General features: G+C 33.4%; 1 protein-coding gene across 1 annotated transcript in view; it reads right to left on the reverse strand.

Annotated features, from left to right (window-relative positions):
- Positions 1-20,563, reverse strand: part of KIF6 (kinesin family member 6) — a 179,318-nt gene that overhangs the window by 130,121 nt on the left and 28,634 nt on the right. Inside the window, exons 6-7 of the mRNA XM_075147924.1 lie at positions 12,288-12,417; positions 2,548-2,754 (exon numbers count right to left, since the gene is read on the reverse strand). Of these exons, the coding sequence (XP_075004025.1) occupies positions 2,548-2,754; positions 12,288-12,417 (337 nt within the window). The remainder of the gene's footprint in view (positions 1-2,547; positions 2,755-12,287; positions 12,418-20,563) is intronic.

The following is a 20,563-nucleotide window of genomic DNA, read 5'->3' on the forward strand; positions in this document are numbered from 1 at the left end:
GACAACAAAAGCTACCCGGATATGGTAGTAGGGACTTTTAAGAGCACCTATGCATCAAATTGCTGTGGACACTAAAATGGAATTGTCCCTACTGCCATTGCATATCAGCTGCATGACACTATCTCATCTTCATTTTGCTCTAGACATATGGGCCACTTGGAGAAAAAGTGCCGTTGATTTATTTGAAGATTTTTTTAACACATCGTAGATATTTAACGAGTAGACCAAGAGTGGTAACACGGAACTGTGTTCTCATTGTCATCTTGACACAAATCATTTTACATGACTACTTTATTATACAAGGTATTTAGAAATGGCATAACTCAACACTAAAACACCAATAGATAACTGAACAATTGAGCATGTAAATAAGATGATTTTGAGGAATCCTTGTACTTTAATATTAATCACTGCAAGGTCAGGATTGAATGCCCCAATTCCCACTGACCATAAAGATATTTTTTACTGTCTTCAGTGGTCTTTTATTCAGTATTAGAAAACATTTTTATTAATGATATGCAATCCCAGACAGAACCCAACACGCTTATCTCCAATTGTATTAGTTCTAAAATAGGAGTTAAAAGCTGCATGACAAAACATTAATATTTTATGCTTCTACAGCACTTCAAACCTGAGTGTCTCAAAACACACTACACGTTATTAAATTCAACCTCACAGAAGCTCATGCAATGTTGCATTATAAATACATAAAAATCATACAGTAAATAAGAAGGATCCTGAATACAGTTTGTATCATTCTGAAGAGGCCTTTTTTAGAATCACTTACCCTTATCACTTCCCATAAGTACAGCTGAAATACAGACATTTTTCTTCAAGGTAAAATTTAAATAAATGGAGGGTATGAAAAAAATTCAGTGTAATAGTAAATGACTGACTGCCACCTGCTGTGCCTTAAGCCGCTTCTTTTGACGGATGAAACATCTCTGATCATAGATTAAATGAAATCTAAGAGATTTGTTCTTGTTAACAGAAAAACATACAACACAAAAATGAAAAATATTCTTCCCAGTAAGTGGAACAATCAGTTATATTTCCTAATCATAATTTTAAAGAATTTTCACATACAGACACCCACAAAATTTTCTGTTTTAATGGATTTCCTCAACTGTAAATTTTACTAAATAACACATATACTGAAGTATAAATTAAAAGGGACAAATCTGAATTTTAGAGTTAAACTTTTTTTCTTCTCCCCCCCATTATTTCTCCCACTAAGTGACAGCCTCACAGACCTGCTAATGTTGTATATATAAAAATTTTTAAAGAAGCTGTAGGAAAAAATACAGTATCCTCCAGCAGAATTCCAAAAAATAACAAATTTCTGGCAACACGAACAGTGTTTACTGTAATGTGAAAACAATATTATGTATTCAATCTTAGAAAGAACTTTATTTCTCTTACAGGTGTGAGGTCTGAAATGCACACTTGAAAATCTTAAATGATTGCAACTTAATAACACAGCATCCACAAAATAGATTTCATTGATTGCCAAGTATTTCTTACCCTTGCTTAGTGTTTTACAGCATTAGAATACAAAACATCACAGCAGATCAGGGAGACATAAATGTAATGTGCACTAAGTTTTTATAAATAAGCATAAACGTCTTTTAGCCACAAATACTAAGCCGAAAAGAAATACCTGAAAGGAAGGAATGCTATGGAATACAGACAATGCCTACAAACATGGTGGAAAGAAAAGAAGAGATACTAGAAAAGAAGATATTAGTGAGTGTGAACAGCCTTTGCCATCACACTTATCACATTCACAAAAAATAGGAGGATCCTAAGATGCAACATCTTATTTTTCTAGTCGTGAAGGGAAAATGATTATATCAGATCAGTGGAGGAAAAATAATTTAAAAACCCCAATAATAATAATAATTATTACTATTAACAATAATAGTTCTATTGTTAATATTGGTTAACAGTTATAATCTGTTAACCAAACCTTTCTACTAGAATGCTTCATCTTCAAAGTATCCGTTCACCACCACTATCTTAACTCATTCTTTGTCTCTTTTTAAAAAAAAATTTAGTAAGATTAGTCATGATTAATCTACTTTCTCAATATTTGCCTTTTCCAAAGGGGAAAATTAAAAAGCAACAGTGAAAGAAGGATAGGGATTTTAGTATACCTTAAATAAAAACCAATCACTTTAGTTCAATGATTCTTCAGTGATACATCCTGATCCCAGGTATGGAAGGGGGAAAAGATCACAAAGAATATTTTTAGAAGAAATATAGCTGCAATCTTGTAAATATCTTCAGTATTCCAAATAAAACAAGAAAACTATTTTTGAAATACTACCCTGTATACCTACTATAATCTTACTGTTTAACTGTTAAGCTTTTCCTAATTTAAAATACATTATTTCAAACAAAGAGCTATCAACCCAAACATTTTAAAAACCTGCAATAAATATCCTAAGACTAACTGAATATTGGAATCAAGATTTCCACAACATTGCACATTGCTAAACAGGAATGTAGTAAAGGGAGAAATGTTTCACTCTATTCCAACTTTACCTGTTCCAAATAATGTAATGACAGGTTGATATATTTGGCTTCTGTCAATAAGTGACCTCCAACTCCAGTCTTTGCAACACGCTCCGATCCAGCAAGGTCTACTAAGTGTAACTTGGAGCGTCGGATAGTTGCAGATCCAGGTTCCTTGCTGGAGAGGTGAATAGTGAAAATGCAGTGAGATCGGGTTGAGGCTTGATTCATTGGTGTCTACAATGAAAAGAAAGGAAGAGTCCTCAATGTTAATTTAATAAATAAATTTAGCTTTTTATAGCTCAATAATCTGGCAATTTAAAATACCTATCCAATTTTTTATTGCACCTGTAATAAATATGGAAGAAGAACCCAAAAGGATTTACCTGGCACTCCCATTCTGGCCAAATACTTGGATAACTTTGGACTGGACAAATTGTACTGCAAGCAAGCAAGCACCTATCCTTGCTCCAAGATATTCTAACACTGAGTACATCAGCAAAGCAGCTGGCCTTACTATGCTGAGGAATACTAAGGAATACTAGAAAAGGGCATGTTGATTGGAGGGAAAGTTACTGATTCCTGATCTCCAAGAGGTTATCCATTTCACCATTGGTAAGCTCTTTTAAATTTTTTTTGGGCTAGATAGCTACTAGTGTAACTAAGACTAGGTCTTTCTATAAGGTTTTGGACTTTCACATTTTCATTACATTTATGAAACAAATTAGCTTGGCAAAATCAGTATCATAATTTTATGTGGCATGACAGAGTTTTCATAAAAGCTTTGGCTTTAAATATATTTATTTGGAATAGCTACCTCCATACTTCCTTAACTAGACACATAGAAATTCTTGGTCAGCTTTAGTATGACTTTAGTGGTGTTCCCAATATATTTGAAATGCAGAACAGAAAATTTTAAACAGCTCCCAGATATTTAATTTTAGATTTCAAGTGACCACATGCCACCACACATGCACCTTTCTTTTCTTAAACAACATATAAAAAAATCTTTAAGCATCTAAAGCCTCTTCCGTTTAGTTATATCAAGCTGTTGTTGGAAACTTAAAACTAAAAGAATTCCTTATTATCCTCATTTTATAAATAGCTAGAGCTTTAGAATATATATGGAGATTATAGGTTTACCATAAAAATGGTATGACTACATTGTTGTCAGGGCATAAATACTCGACTTGCAGAAAAATAGGGTAGTGAAATAAATTAATAAATAAGTATTATTGAGTTAGCAACTAAATCTATACTTATTTATAGCTGTTTAAAGAGATGACAAAAACATCCTGGTTAAATTGTATATATTAATCTCTTGTCTATACTTTATTCCTCTGTTATTCAGACTACATATATCAACACATTGCTTTTTTTTCCATAGTATGCTTTGGTATGAAAATTCTAGATGTTAAAATAGACTGCTCATTGCAGGTGTTGAAGGTGGTATCTTCTTAATCCAGAAAGGACAGCTCTTAACAGAAGGACTGCAAGCTGAATATTCCTTTACCAGGAATAATATGAACAGCTATACCTCTTGGTTGAACTGACTCCCCTTCAATTTCCCAATATTTTTTTCCAGCCTTTATAGTGCCAGCACAACTGAAACTGTTTTTGGGAACTGATCCAGCTCAAAAAAAAAAAAAAAAGAAAAAAAAAGTCTGCAAGCCATAGCTATTTAACCTGGATCAATTTCCCAATTCAGTCAGAGCACAGCTGTAGAAAGCAGTTCTGCTAGAATAATTGAAAATGGCAGCATACAGCATGTGAACAAGTAGGTGGTGTGCAGGGATAGCGTACGGTTGTAGTTGTTGGTGAAAATTCTGTAATGAAATTACAGCCTTAGCACTATTTTATTTTGGTCTGCTTTACCTAATAAAGCCAAGCTCAGAGGGAGAGGGAGAAGCGTTTTGGTCATTAGTTTATACAGATGAGGAATAATATAGGCAAGCCACTGGCTCTGCTTAACTGCCTGGTTTTTAAGAATCATTTCACATCAGAGCATCAAATGAGCATCAGAGCATCAGAGTGCAGTTACATGCTATGCTGTCTTCAGAAGCAAAGCTGAACAAATGAAGGGGCAGTGAGTTGTAGCATGGGAATGAAAATAAACAGGCTCAGGGAAAGGTGTCAAGCAAAAAAATACTCCCAAACATATTTAAAATGCAGTTATGCTAAGAAAAAGTTCTGTGCTGTTAAAATGTACTTTATTCAGCAATTCTAATTCCATGAATAATCAGAGCCAGCTTCACTTACTTTACTAGGAGAGCTATGATTTTACTACTTGCAGCTCTGTGAAGCAGGACTGGATATTTTATTTTTCCACCTCAAATCCACAACAGAATTAATGTTTAAGGACATTCTCCTCAACAGAATTGATATTTGAGGACATTTTGCACTACAGTCATGGCATCGGTCACACCATACTGCAGACAAGTCTAAGCCAGATTGAGTATCAGTACAGGTCTAGCTATGGAAGCACAAAGTAAAGGTTGCTATGAACGAAGCAGAAGAAATTATCATACTTCAGAATAAGCATTCTTAAGCAAACTTAACTTTCATTATGCAGCAAAACCTCATGTATTTCAAAATGTGCTTTTAGTGACACCTGTTTAACCTCAACAGAGGCAAAAAACCAAAAAAATTTAAAGCATAAAAGAAAATAATTTCAGGACTCTCAGTTCCAAAAGCTCAGGGCAATATTTGGCCTATTAGGTCTTTATTGTCTATAGCAATACACTAGCCATAACTTGTTTTTGTATGTTCCAAGCAGATTCTGCTGGATTGGTCATAAGAAATTCCATTGCTTTTCTCTCCACGACTTTTTTTTTCATGTAAAATGAGTGAAGCTGATTTGGAAGTCATTGGCTAGAATCCCAAACTGCTATTTTTATAAAGTCCTCCTTCAGAGTAAAACCATGCTTTAATCAATATGCCAATACTCCTTTTTACAGTATGATTCTATCTCCACTTTGCAGTTCCCATAAACAGAAAGCTCTATTAGAACTCTTGCAGGGAGCGTAAAGCAATAAAAATTTGAACTGTTAAATAGGATGTGATCGAGAAATGTTAATTGCAGTCATAATTCCCCACACTTTGCTACTTTTACCACACAAGTAGATTGAAAGACAGAAATGACAACTTGTCAGCATCTTCAGTCCAAAAATAAGCCTTTTTGGTTTGGTTGGTTGGTTCATTTTTTGCTATCTTACATATGCAATTTCTGAGTATCACCATTCAGCTGTTCAGAAAGTTTGAAAACTGAAAACAAACAAACAAAATTTTCTGGACAGTGTCTCAGAGCCTACTAAAAGGTTCCTTTAGTGGCCTTCAGAGTTCACTTTGGCTTTGTTAGCAGTATTCAAACCATATGTATATGAAATCATCCTCACACTAATTTCATGTGATGAAGGAAAAAAAAGAAAGAGGGGAGTGGCCTGTCTCTCAGCAGATGGTTGCTATTGTGAAAGTTATATATAGAACAACTGATTAGCTGCAGTTACTTACAAATAATTTTTTCCAGGAATTCTGTGACATCATAAACCACAGAAGCAGACTTCAGATGCTTTGTGATATCACATGAACACTACAAAGGAATTAATGCCAGGTCATCTGTTGCTGTCCATTTGTGGCATGGTAAAAGAGGAATTCAATAACATTTCTTTCAAGATCATGATTTGGCCAAGCATCAGTGTTTCGTTTGATCTTGGAAAATATGTACAAGAGATATTTCAAGCCATACAACCCAGTCTCCTTTTTCTCCAGGACCAGGATATACCTGTGTTTGCTGAAATTAAATAAACTGTACAGAAGCTTTGTGACTTAAACCATTACATCTAGTCATACAGCAGTTGCAAGAAGGTGGTTTCTACTAAAATGAGAACCTGCAGGACAGCCATATTGCAAGAAGCATCCGAGTCAGATGTTTCTGTCAAGGAATACAAGGTCATGAAAGGTCCAAAAACGTGCTGGAGCCTAAGTTATCCATCTTAATCTAATTGTTATCTATCTTAAATCAAGAAAACACTGCAGGAGTTCCTCCCTATACAGGAATTTATGTATTTCCCAAATCCTTTATTTGTTGCAGCTGCTATTATAAATGTTGTTTTCACTAAGAATAGCCAGAAATAGGATGCTACTCGTCTAGAGTTCTTAATAATTGAGGACCTAAGAAGGAGAAAGTTTCTTAAATAGGAGAAAAACATATGAAAAGCTGTTTGAAAATCACCACTAGACTAACAGAAGCTGCTACTATCTGGAAGAATAATGTGTTGATTATGGCTGCCAAATATACTCAGACAGTGAAAATACAGAAAAGCATTCAGGACAGCTGGGTCAAAAAGATTTCACAGGTGATAAATGCAGTCATTCAGCCCATATTGCAAACCACCTCTATTCGGCAGTTTATACAGTTCTAGTGGAATCTTTTCTTCTTTGAATCAAAATATTTAGACATCAGAAGAACATGATTTTCCTGTATGAGTGAATTAGTGATTAGGCAAGGCATAAATGAAGAAACGCTGATTCTGAATGCTCCCATTTTTTTTGAGAGAATGTCTCAGTGAAAAGGTACAAAATTTTGTTTTAAGGAGGGTTTCTTTTTCCTCTTAAGTTTTTTTCTCACTTTTGAACTTTTTGAAGAAGGGCAAGGGAAAAGAGCATCCAAGGCTGATACAATCCAAGGCTGATATCAAATTGATTTTCTCCAATCTCAGGTTACAATCAGATGGATACCTGTAGGAAGAAGTTCTGACAGCTTCAGTCATTTCACAGTTCAGATGGTAAGAAAAGAGCCAGTGTTCTACAAGAATGATAATAAAGCAATATAACACAATTTGTTTCTCTGGTTGAAACTCATCCTTAGAATATTCTGGAGTTTTCACATTGTAGGTTTATAGCACAGATCATCATAAGTCTCTGCAAGGCTGAAGGAGCAGAGATTCTTTGTTGAAAAACAGTGGATATATCTGTCTAATTAATATAAACTCCACCAGTTCCAGCAGAACCATGCTATATGGAACGATACGTAAGTTGAAGAATAGGAGGTTCCTGCCTTTATATCTGGTAGATCAGTGAGACCTTAATATATCTTTAGTTTCCTTTCTGATTAATATGGTACAAGTGAAGGGAATCTTCAGGTGTACTTAGGTACACTTGACATGGTTGAAATTGCAAATTTATTGCTATGAAAATATAAGGATCAGAATAGGTGCAATCTGACACTTCTGATTTCTAAAAGCAATACTTTACTTTTCCATATTTACTATGAGTACAGTGTCACAGTTAGACCACAGTAACCGAGGTAACTTTTAAAGTAATTAATATTCCCTGCTGAGGATATTACTAAACTTCAGGTTATACACTGCCTTTTATCCTTATAAATCCAAAAGCACTTTAAGGACTATTCAAAGTAGTACGTATAACCAGTAATTGTTTTACCACACACGGAAATGAAAGCACCTGTGCTGAAATGATGATGCCATTTGGTGTTAATGATACTATAGAACAGGTTTGTCAGAGTGGAAATAAATTAACAATTAACACCAATGAGGATCCTAGGAAAGCAGAAAGTTGTAATTCAGTCTGGAATGCAACTCTAACATGGGTAACATGCCTTCTTGGCAAAAGTATCATTTAATCTCATATGTTCACACATTCAAATCCTATTTTTCATATTTCATCCAAGAAAAAATGCATTCAAACACTACCAGTGGCTTTCTAAATATATTCAAGAGAATACTAATGGACAATAAAAATAAATACAAAGGGAATGAGTCCAATTCAGAGGTCACAAGTCAGTTCCCACAACTATCTTTAAGTGTTTAGAAGTTTCATTCTTTCTTGAAATAAACATATTTAAACATTGCCAAAAGCTTACTGCTTGCCCCATGTGTACTTCAGACATTTTAAATGATGGAACAAATACTGTGTAGTATGCATTGTCTTCCAAATTTAAACAATGGAGTATTATAGGTATAAAACCATGCACTAAAACACTTCCTTCCTCATTAAAATGAAGTAATTTTTCATGAGAGAAAAAACAAATGCTAACTGTACATGCAACTGCAGTGTTCAGACATATCAATCTCACATAAAGATTTTACAGTTTTGAAATTGATGCATGCCCTTGGGAGGCTACCAGGTCTACTTTACTCCCCTGTTTTAAGAGAAATACTAAAAAAGTACTAAGAACTCTATAAATCACAGAGGTTCAGGCATATTATTTCAAAAGACAGTGATCACAAGAGATTCCCATCACAAGAATTTAGAAGGGACCACTTCAGCTGAAGACATATTAATATTATATTTACCAAAATAAAATGGCTTGTGAACACTACCTAAATGGCCAAACTTATTTCTGTACATAAGCTTTTTTAGATGCTGCTGCTACTACTTGTGTCATACGTGCAAATTAGATTTTGGAATCCTTTGTTTGCATGTATTTGAGATACCTAAATCATAAAGTTGGCTTAAAAAATTAAAATATAAAAAAATAAATTCAGATTTTTTTTTTTTAATAACCTGTTGCTGAGATTCTTATGCATTCAAACATAACAAGAAACTATATTTTATTGGAAAAACAAACAAACAAAAATATAGCCCTTACAGTTGGAAGAGCTGCCAGCAAAAGAATCAGTGTTTTGGCTTGGTTCTCTGCCTATTCCTTCCTGGCAAAATATAAGAAACAAAAACTTCCTATTTGGATTTTTACATTATGAAGTGTTTGTGCACAGATGTCTCCCATCTTACCATTTCCACAACTTGTAGTACATGTCAAAATCAGAGGATTGGTCCTGTACTGACCAAAGGATTGGTTCTATACTGACCTATAAACCAATCCTGCACAAATTAGATTAGCTTCCTCTTTTGTCCTTCTCATGAGCTATATAGTTATGTGTGGGAAAGAATTATTCAGTTATAAATGTTCCCCTTAGGTTCTGACATTTAATGAATGAATGAATGTAGCCTATAGAATACTTTTAATATTATGATTACTTTCTTTTAGTTAGTGGTGAGGGCAAAATGCAGCCCTCAAATCACAAGTTAGACTCCGCTAGCAAAGGCATTGCAGAAATTAAATTGTCATTCTTATTTTCAAAATGGTGCTGCAACGCTTCAAAGAAGGGTTATCTCAGAGCTAAAGCATTAGATTGCAATTTTAGAGGCCACAGATTTCATATGTGATCCATGACAGTCATCTTAGTTTCTCCATAGCCAAACTCCTCATCGTTAAAAAAGATGAATCAAGCATTTCTTTTACTTTCTTTTCTATTTAGGTTTATTCATCCTGTATCTTTTTCTTTAAAGTTTATTTAAATAGGGTCCTAATCTTTTTTGAGGTCAGGAAGTGTTATCATAATTCAATTAAAGTTTAAAAATACAGATCTCTGGAGAAGAAGTTATGGTTGATGTCATAAGTCCTCTTCTTTAGACCTCTACATTAATCCCTCATTTCTGCAAACACTATTTTCTCATTCTGATAAGTCATCATATAAAGTACCACAGTCACCTAAAGCCAAAAATGTCAAATGATAGTGGGTGATAAATTCTGTAATGCCTGAGAGGAAGCAGCACTCAGTAAGCTCACTGAACTGTACTGCAATGTACCTGCTGCAATTGCAAAGGAACAATGTGTGAGATAACTACATAAATAAAATTTCTACAATGAAATCCACCTCATTTGAAGTTTTTGGAATCATATTAGCATTCAGACTAAGCAAAGTAAATATTGCTGCAACGAATGGCAGTTATTCAAAGCAAGTATTCTCTGCATTTTTTCTTTTAATTACTCTTCATTAAAGACCTTAATGAAACAATAACTTTATAGTGTTTATACAACAAAAAACTCTTGCTGTGGTAAAAGCAGCAAAAGTGACAATGGCATAGCATTTGCTAATCCAAGCCACTCAGATTAGTGAATTCTCTACTATTGGGGTCCCACACATTCTCAAGTCTATTCTTCTGTTTTCTAGCAAGTACTAGCATGCCCCAAATAAAACTACCAAGTTGTAGATTAAGAAATAAATTAAAGGAGATTTTACTTCACAAAACTCAGTAAAGCCATGGAACTTCATGTCACACGAGATTTCATGATAAAAATTTTCCGAGGTTAAAAAAAGTATCTGGGCAAATTCACGTAAAGAAAAAATACAACAAAAGGTGTTAGCTATAAATAGTCTGAAACACAAACTAATGAAGATCAGGAGATTTTTTTTTAAAAAAGTATCATTATTTACTTGGTCTAATTGCTATTATTACTATTTGCTATTGGCAAATAATAATACAAAACAGAAACTGGAGTAGACGTATCTTTAGTCCGACCCATTAAGAATATTCTTTTAGTTTTACTGAGCATTACTTCATCTTGACCTTTAATGTCTTACCATCTTCATTAGTCCTGCTATTTGTTCATGATTTTCAGTGTTTGTGATATATTTTCTCTTTAGGAAACATTTTCCAAATACGTAACACAATTGCCCTTTACAATTGCTTATTTATGACCCTGTTAGCCAGCAGCACACCATTTTTTAAATATTCTGTCTCATTTTCGTGCTCCTCTAAACAGATCAGAGATTTCCTGAAGATCTTTCCCCATGCAATGAACTTTCTTTTTCTGTTTTCATTACCAAATAGGTTTTCAGGCTTCTGAACTCAATGTCATCTTTTTGTCTCCTCTATTACACTTTTTCAAGTTCTTCACCTCTAAATTGTAACAATTTTTCCATTTCAATATCATCAAACAGTTCGTTGCCTCAATATTCGTATTTACTAACAGTCCTTAAGTACAGCTTGATTATCTCTTGCCTTAACATCTTTCTGCCTCTTAAAATGTCACTGCTGAAATAGTCTCCCTTGAGAAAGAGAGAACAAATCAGTTTTTTGCCTATTTACATTTCAGAATCAAACACTTCTTCCCCTGTGCCCAGGTGTAAATGGTGAGCCAGCAGGAACAGAGAGCTACTTGACTATTTCATATACTTTAAATGTCTTTCTTGTCATTGATTTATTATGTATCTTTTTAGTCAGACCGAGGAAGAAAACCCACAAATTTCTAAAATAGAATTAGCTCTATTCTAAAATAGAATTAGCTCAATTAGCATTGACAGTGCTCACATTATACAATACGCTTTTTATATTTACATTCCATTTCCAAGTATGAAGATAAGGGAAAAAAAAACCCTACAGATTTTGGATATGGAAACATTTCATTTGAATTTTCCAGAATCAGTAAAAACACCCTTGTCTTTGCATAATGCCAAATATTTATTTTGAATATGCTTTGCACTACCGTTTGGTTTTTTATACATAACACCACGTTTATGCAATAAGAAGAAAAAAGAGGGGACTGCTAACTCTTACAGTAACTACTTCAAAAGCAATTTAGTACTTTGTAAGAATGTTTGACAATGCTTTGTAAGGCCACATTTTCTAATCTTTAAATGTGTATGTATGTTGATACATGCCACATTCAAAAGTCAGACTATGGTTTATGAGAAAAATTTCTTTTCTTACTTATTTTAATTGCAGTAAGTTATGACATCAACAACCACCAATCAGATTCACTAAGGAAAAACAGAAAGCTCTTTGCAAAGTGAAAGCTATCATCAGAGAAATGCTTATTTAATTTCACTGTGGAAATACACTCAGAAAGAAGATACTTACTCATTTATCTCTGAGGATCTCCAAAATATAGATTTTATGTGGAGAAGTTTATGAGCATTTTAACTTTGGTGGTGCTAAGTAAGATTTATAGCAGCAATTCTCACCTCAGCAATCATTCTGTTGGTGTCTCCCAAGAAGAGTAGGTTTAAGGCTTCCTCTTCATTGGTTGCTTGCTGAAGCGACAAGTTTTTCAGATGAATGTTCTGATCAGGGTCTTCCATTATTGCCACCTTCCTACATGGAAAAAAAACAAAACAAAATGAAAACTAGGATTACTGTAAGGTCATCTTTGTCCCATACTTTTATTTTAATTGTGCCTAAAAGGTGACAGCTAAAACCCAAAACCAATCATAATAAAAGAACTAAAAACATGAAGAGTAAACAATGCACATTAAAGGAAGTGCTGAACTTTTTTTTAACTCTGCCACCACCTTTTTATTCCTTTATTATAAACCTCCATATAGAAAAGGAATATATAAAATCTATAACTATTAGAGAAAGCTTTGGGATTTTTTTTTTTTTTATGAGATATAGTAAAATCTCCAGAGCAAGAGGTTAGATGAATCATCAAAAACAAATAATAAGTAGGGGTTTGTTTGCCATTACCACAGCTATTTAAGCACAAATGGTACATCAAGCATACCATAATCTTGATGAACAAATAGGCATGGAATATTTCAGAATCAAGACATCTGTAGTCAACACGTTTCTAATAACTTTGCATTTGTCAAGATTATTTCCCTTTTCATTCTTCTCAAATGGTAATAACTACAAATGTAAATGATCCCATTCTTAAATTAAAAGCAAGCAAACAGAATTATTTTATTTATTTCCACTGAGGTTAGAAATGCTCCTAGTTGTACTTCTTTAAGCATTAAAGTTCAGAAGAAGGAAGTTAGGTGGAAGTAGCAAGGATATGGCAAAAGCTCCAGGAGAGCTACTAAATATTACTGAAACTTCTTTTCACTTCTTTAAATAGCCCTTTTACATAAGAATTTTTTCTTTTGATCAGGTTACTGAGAATTAAACTTTATTGGCTTTACTGAGTAGTCATTATGGTCTCCTCAGTTAGGACATTCTATAGTATCCAACATGGAAGCCAAGCAGATGCATCACTGGATTTGGAAAACTCCCAGAGTGAAGACTCTGGTAAAATTGAAGTACACTAATTCTGAGAATGAATGACATGTCCTTCAGGCTGAATTACATGTTCTGACACAACTTACAACAAGGAAATTAGAACTTTTTAAAAGTTGGAAGTTTTTCTTTTTAAAAAGCAATTTTTTTCCCTGTAAGTATAGATAATACTTTATATATATATAGGTATACACATATGTATGTGTGTATATTTTTTTTTGCATATTCTTCAAGGTTAACCACAAGAGGGAGTATGGGGCTTGAATTTTTATTTCTAGATCTTGCATGTTAATTACTCCAAGCTGCCTCAAAACCACACAGGTTGGGTTTTGTTCTGCTTTGCTTGTCTTTTTTTCCCCAAAACTGATAGAATCAAATCGAGCAGCTAAGCAGCATTCCATAGTATTACTCTTAAGTATTAGGGAAGTAGTTAACCCTCTGATGATCAAAACATTAGAATGGATATACAGAAATAATTTAAACACATTGCAATACACTCACTATTTTCAAGAAAAAAAATATATGTAAAAGTACACACAATGCTTCTCTAGTAGTCATAACAATTGTTTTTCCAAGTATGATTGCCTCCCACGTACAGCCTTATTTTTGTCCGGTAGGGTAAGACAGCACTAGCACAGTCACGAAACTCTTTCCCCCATTCACAGCATAAACCCGAAAGCATAATTCTGGTCTCGCATAACAATGTTTTGATAACGTCAAGTTGTATTCTGTCCGCAATTCCATTTGTGTGTGCATCACATGCTAAAGCCGAGAGTGGTTCTGAGTACATTACGATGCTTTGACTAATTTAAATATTTTGAAATTGCACAATAAGCATCACCTACCTCTTTTTATAATTTAGGAAAACAACATTGTTTTACTATGCACACTTGGCATAGTATTTAAACTTTTAAGGATCTTTTCAGACTACATTTTGACCAATGTTTATAAATAATTTCCAGACAATGAAGATATTAGTTTGGATTAAAAGCTCTGGAGGATTATTGTATCAGAAACGAGACAGTGGGGACATCACAAACCAGTGACAGTCTCCTATACATTGGCCTTGCAGCTATTAGGAGGATTTCCAGATGGAAGTCTAAATTTGCACTTCTTGAGAGGCATCTGTCAAAACGTCCTCAGAAAGACATGTTCCAAAATGACAACAAAATGATTTATTTTATAGTGCTATAAAGTTACTGTATAATATGATAATAGATTTCTACATAACATTCTCTATATTAGTGAAATCTTTAAATTTCATAGCTCTAACTTGGATCTTGGAGTGGTAAAGCTCTGTTAAGTTATCCATAATGACTGAAAGAAGGCAGAGACAAGGTTTTGTTTTCTTTATAAACAAAGAATCTTTTCCTTTTGGCTTAATGGATGGAATTTGTAGCTGACTAGGAAACCTGTAGGATGAGATCAGCCTTTTTATACTGTTATTAACTCAGGCCCTTTCCTGCATCAACTGAGCTACCATTAATGCAAGAAAGCCTTACATATTGAATGCTTTCATTTATAAAATTCCTGTTACTGGCAAACAACGAAGTTAAAGCTTCCTTTGACTAATTAATAATTAATTTGTGTAATATAAATAATAATTAAAAAAAACCTTAAAATATTTTGGAAAACAAATTACAATTGTAAAAATCAAGTTTCCTATTATTATATCTGTCTCCAGGGCTTAGAATTGAAGAAATCTAAAATAATCTCAAAAAATTTATAAAAAATTTAAAAATTAATCATAATGTTGTAAACAAATAATATGTGAGGATACATACCTTCTGTGACAATACATTAGCAGAATATAGTGATATTACTTCAGCATGAGGAAGAGACTATACAGCCAATAATAAATTTAGGAAAAGGATAAAAGAGAAAAGCAGCAAGCATGCATCTTGGAGTCTGTCCAGAAGAACAGAAGAAACTAGTGGATAACTATAGCTAATCTTTGTGTAAAGTTGCAAGGAGCTTTAGGTTTTAAGAAAGAATGACCAAGATTTTATATATCATCCTAAAAAAATTGTCTTTGGAAGTATAACTCCCTGAATACCACAACAGAGGACAAAGTCAACACTGACTCAAGAGGCAAGGTTACAAAGCTATTCAGTCACCAGCACAGCTTTCAGTAGCACAGAGATTTGTTTTTCCATTCAAGTATAGACCTAGAACATAATCTCCTTAGCTTGTGAGACATGACAGAACTATGAGATGAGTAAGTATTGGTGCAGACTGTTCTCCTGACACGTCACGTTGTGATAGGAAATCCTTCCCCCTGCCTCCAATGAATTCTGCATATGAGACAAGAAAAACACAGTTTGCTTGTTCTACACTTTATGGACATAGGAGTGTATTGATACTGACTGAGATACTGTTGCACATTTAGGAGTTAGTGATCCACATAACAGTTAACCTGAGCAGGCACAGCCTGTGCTGTGCTGCATGCACAGCGTGGCATTCAGGCCTATGTCGTGCTGCACAGACCCTTTGGCTGCAGGATAAATTCAGCTAGGTCACTGTAACAGAAGAGCCTGCAGGCAGCTCCCACCTGGTCATCACACCACCTGCGTGGCCTTGCCTTTATCAAAAAATGCCACAAGAAGTTCTCATGAGAACACCTTTTAGAAATTGAGTGGTTTTCTTGTAAGGAAATTATATAACAGCTTGAATGACCAAAAGGGAGAGCTTCTCTCCATGGATAGGATCTGCACTGCTCTGCGCAGTATGCCGTGGGAAAATCCATTCAGGCTCTGTCCGATGCTGCATGAATGCAGGATGCCCAGCATCTGATGGGATGTAAGATTTACTTGCCATCTATATTCCTCTTCTTACTCTGTTCTATTAAACCATTAAGCCATTTGTTGTCAGGCCTTTCTTACTGAGATCTGGAAAGAGCCCTGCACCAGCTCTCTCTCCCCCCTCACCCCACCATGCAGAACAAGGAAGTCAGAACTGAAACAATGAAATTGGTGGTTCATGTACAAACAAAACCTATAAAATCTGTTAGAATTTGCAGGCAACTGCAATAATCTCACTCACAAAAAAATGTTTGTTAAATAATACTTTGATATTGAAAAGTAAAGTTGCCTTGAACAGCACAGCAATAATCTGAACTGAATTAATTTACTCATCCAATGCCTTTAGAAAAGTGACCTTAGAAAAGTTTCACTGACTTCCTCCTACTGGTTTTCAGGAAACAAATCCACATAAAATCTGGATGGGAATAAGCAATATATAATGTATGCTGAAGATATTTTACACATTTAAAGTATAATTTGTTTGAATTGTAATGAACAAAACATAGTCTTTGAAGAAATGATTCAGAACAGTTTTCAGCTGCCTCCTTATTGACAAACAGAAAAGCTTAAGTTTACGAATCTTTGTATTCTCCTATCTTTAGTATTCAGTAGTAACACTTACACTGAACACTCTTCGTTTTGAAAGAATATATTTCATATGAAAAGAGTGAGTTATTATTATTAGCCTTAGAAATTTTAAAACACTGGTAATTCTCAGAACACTGAAAACAGTTCTTGAAGATCTATGGATGGTGGCCAGTTTCTAGATTACATAGTTCGTATAGCCATTGAAAAGGGGAAGGGCTGACATTAACACTGTTGATCCTGAAGATAGGCAACAGGTTAATTTGCATCAAAAAAAATCAGACTGAATAAAATAAATTTCCTATATGTTGAAAATTATTCTTTTAGCCTTCTTTTTTTTTTTTTTCTTCTTTCTCCCCCCGCCCCCCTTCTTTGTTAAGCAGCACAGGAATTATTATACTAGTTCGTTTAGCTTTGCATGTCAGTAGTTTGGTAACTCTTAAAGCCCTTGGAGGGCAGTGGAGAAACAGAAGAGTATAAACTCATTTAAGGTAGTTAAATAATATTCAGTTACAGATTTTTTTTTTTAAGCGAAAATATTTTACACTGACCCCACAGAACATAACAGTTCTGCATGTTACTAATATATATTGATATAAGTTGATGTTTGAAGTTAATTGGCTCTTAGCTTAAAGTATCTTCCTTTTTATGGAATCGTGTTCACTTAATCTATAGTTCAAACTTCCTCTTTCTGGAGCATAAACTGGGAATGAATTCTCAGATGATTCGATACGAATTAGCTGTTTGGGGTTTTTTTGTTTGTTTGGTTTGGTTTGGTTTTTTTTAAGTCAGCCAACATCATACTAAATCTTATACATTTCCCTACCAAAGAGGACTTTAAAGAATCTTCACACAAAAATGGGGAATCACTTATGCTGGCTGAAAGTTTAGATTACATTTTCCCCTGGCCACATCACTCCTGTTTAATGGTTGTCTGAGTTCCCTGTAAAGTAGCTCCTCAATTACTGCAGTTTAAAGACTGACATTTTAAGGTAAAATAGCATTAATTTTAGTTTGCCTGCACATACAAGAGTGTCACCTGCCGTAGTTTGGACAGGTAAAGCGACAACTTATTGGTTGTCCTGACTTAATCTATAACTAATGGTCCTATAACATCAGTCTGTATTTTTGTGTTATTGTTCAGTGCCAAGAAAATTCTTGCTTCCTAATAAATAATACAAAATAGTTAGGAAGAGTTTGTACTGGTAGGTTATAACTAAGGTGGAATTGGTTTAATTAAGTATCATGGAGTTATATAAATTACAAATACATTGTACAACAGAGAACCTATTAGAGGAGAAAGCCTCTTGCAAAACCTCAGAGCAAATGAAGAGCTTCAGAAAAAATTTCCTAATTTGAACAGTCCTGCAAATCTTTTATGAAAACAAGAGGTGGCAGTAAGAATTCAAATAGTCTTCTAGCAGCTATATTTATAGCAATAGTTTTATACTTTTTACATGTTTGAAAACAATCATAATTTCCTTGTATAAACATGGAACTCTCTACAGCTACAAGCAGAATTAGATTGTCAATATTAAATTCAATTTTTACATTCTAACAAGTAAGATTCGTCAAATGTATTTGCATCTGCATATGCTGTGTTTCAGCTACAGTGTCACAAAACTAAAACACTGTCAGCTTTGCGTAAACAAAACAAGTTACAGTTGTTAACTAAGGCATATTGTATATGAAGCATTAAGGTGTATCAAATGGTATCTTCTATGGGCTACATATAATATCCTTACAACTAAACATTACGAAAACTGTTTTTTTTTCCTGTGAAAATAAAAGTTCAATGGGATTTCAAAACCAAACTTAGTTGATATGTAAATATCTGTACCTATTAGAAACATGATACTATTTATGTAAACATATATAAATAAATACATATATGTACACATATGTCTACAGATGCATACATAAATAATTATGTACTTCTATATATGAATCTATATATGTATACATATAGACAGACATATAGATATATGAACTACATTCACACATTTGTCAGGAATTTATTTCCAGAAAAGTAGGGATTTTTTTGTAAAAGCCTCTTTCCTTCTCATCTGGCAGACTCTAATGAAATGATTAAGCAGTATCAAGATGAAAATTGAATAGTCTACAGAAAATACAAAGGAAGGCTGCAAACAAAACCTTGACTTCAGGAGCTGAGATTCCAAATCTAATCATGCAATGATTAGCTGCAATGGGCAATTTTTAAAATTTTTGTTATTCACTTTGCTTTAAACATCAAATACATTTTAATGTCTCGTTTTTCAAGTACTATCAACAAGTCTGTTGTGCGCTTTTCATAACTTCTATTACCTGAATGCCATCACTCTGTGTTTATTCCTTCCATTGAACTGATAACGTAAAATCATTAACATAGAGTTTGCTAGGCAGAAGTACATATCTTTGATTCAAATTGCATCCCCTTCTTTTGCAGGAATATGGATAACAATACTGTTCCAAAACAATCTGCATACTTTATGAGGCTAACTAATCTTTTGCTTACTCCTCTATAATGACACATTTCTTCAACACTTTTCTTGTCCATTTTATATACTTGGGAGAATATCAGCACAGACTGCTAAAATTTACCCAAGCTTAGAAAATCTGCATTTGGCTTTGCATGATGCTTAAAACCTTGATGATCCACTGTGGAGGTCAACAGGAAATTATGCACAATATTACCCTTTTAAAGGACAAAAAACCATAAGTTCTTTTTAATATTCTTATTAAATACATGCTTTCAAACAACTTGAGGAAGTTAGATTATTCTGTATTTTGCTTACTACCACTAAAATCTTAAAAGGTCTTAAGCATATAAAATTCTCAGAAAAAATGAAATATATATTAGGTAATAAGTACCTGATATTTTTTAAAATACGTGATTACTATTTACTTAAGTGTAACTACTACTTACTTTGTCATTTACAAAAATTAACCAAGTAACTCAAATATAGTTAATCATGCAACTACCCTTTCCTGCAATTTGTACTCCCTTTTTAGCTCAAAATGATACTATATATATTTTAAATTTTGAATCCCTAAATTACTATCTTAAAAAAAAGAAAAAAAAAATTTATTAATTAAATACTTTTATACAATGCTAAATATGAGTGGTGAAGGTATAGTTTTAGTGTACAGTACATATATTTTTGACAAGTGATGTGCTGGAAACAATAATGACCATGTACAGTAAAACCATTAAGCACTTATAAGATTAGTTACTCTGCAGAGAAAAATTTATCATCTCACTAAAACCCATCCTACAATAAGTTTACAGGTAATTATGATTATTCCAGGGTACTTTATCCCCAATTCACAACCAAATTATCTGTCAACTTTTACTTTTTAAAAACAGACTAATACATAACAAAGAGTTATTCTTTAGCTTAATTGAATCACCATACATAAACAAATTTCGAGATTCTAAAATTCATTATTATTAGTAAACATTCAGAACAGTTTTTAAAAGTGACATATTTTCCAGGACATATGATGCCCAAATAACTGTTTCAAATAAAGTTGCAATTAAATTAATCAAATTCATTTTAGTTCAATTGAATAAATTCAATTTAATAAAATGAATAAATGGAATCAGTTCAAACAAAATATTGAAAATAACTTAATAAATGAAATTAATAATTTAATAAACTTGAATAACTTAATAGCATTAACATTAATAAGCTGAATAAAAGTGTAACAGACTGTTTTTTACACACAAATGTGAAGAAAATCTGCACCTGTAAAAATGGGTACAAAAATTAAATTATTATTAAAAGTACTCTCTGATTTAAAATTTTTCTCTGCATAGCACAGGAAGCAGATAATAAATCAAATTAAATTCCTAA

The sequence above is a fragment of the Calonectris borealis genome, chromosome 3 (assembly GCF_964195595.1).
Source record: "Calonectris borealis chromosome 3, bCalBor7.hap1.2, whole genome shotgun sequence".
NCBI classification, from domain to species: Eukaryota; Metazoa; Chordata; class Aves; order Procellariiformes; family Procellariidae; genus Calonectris; species Calonectris borealis.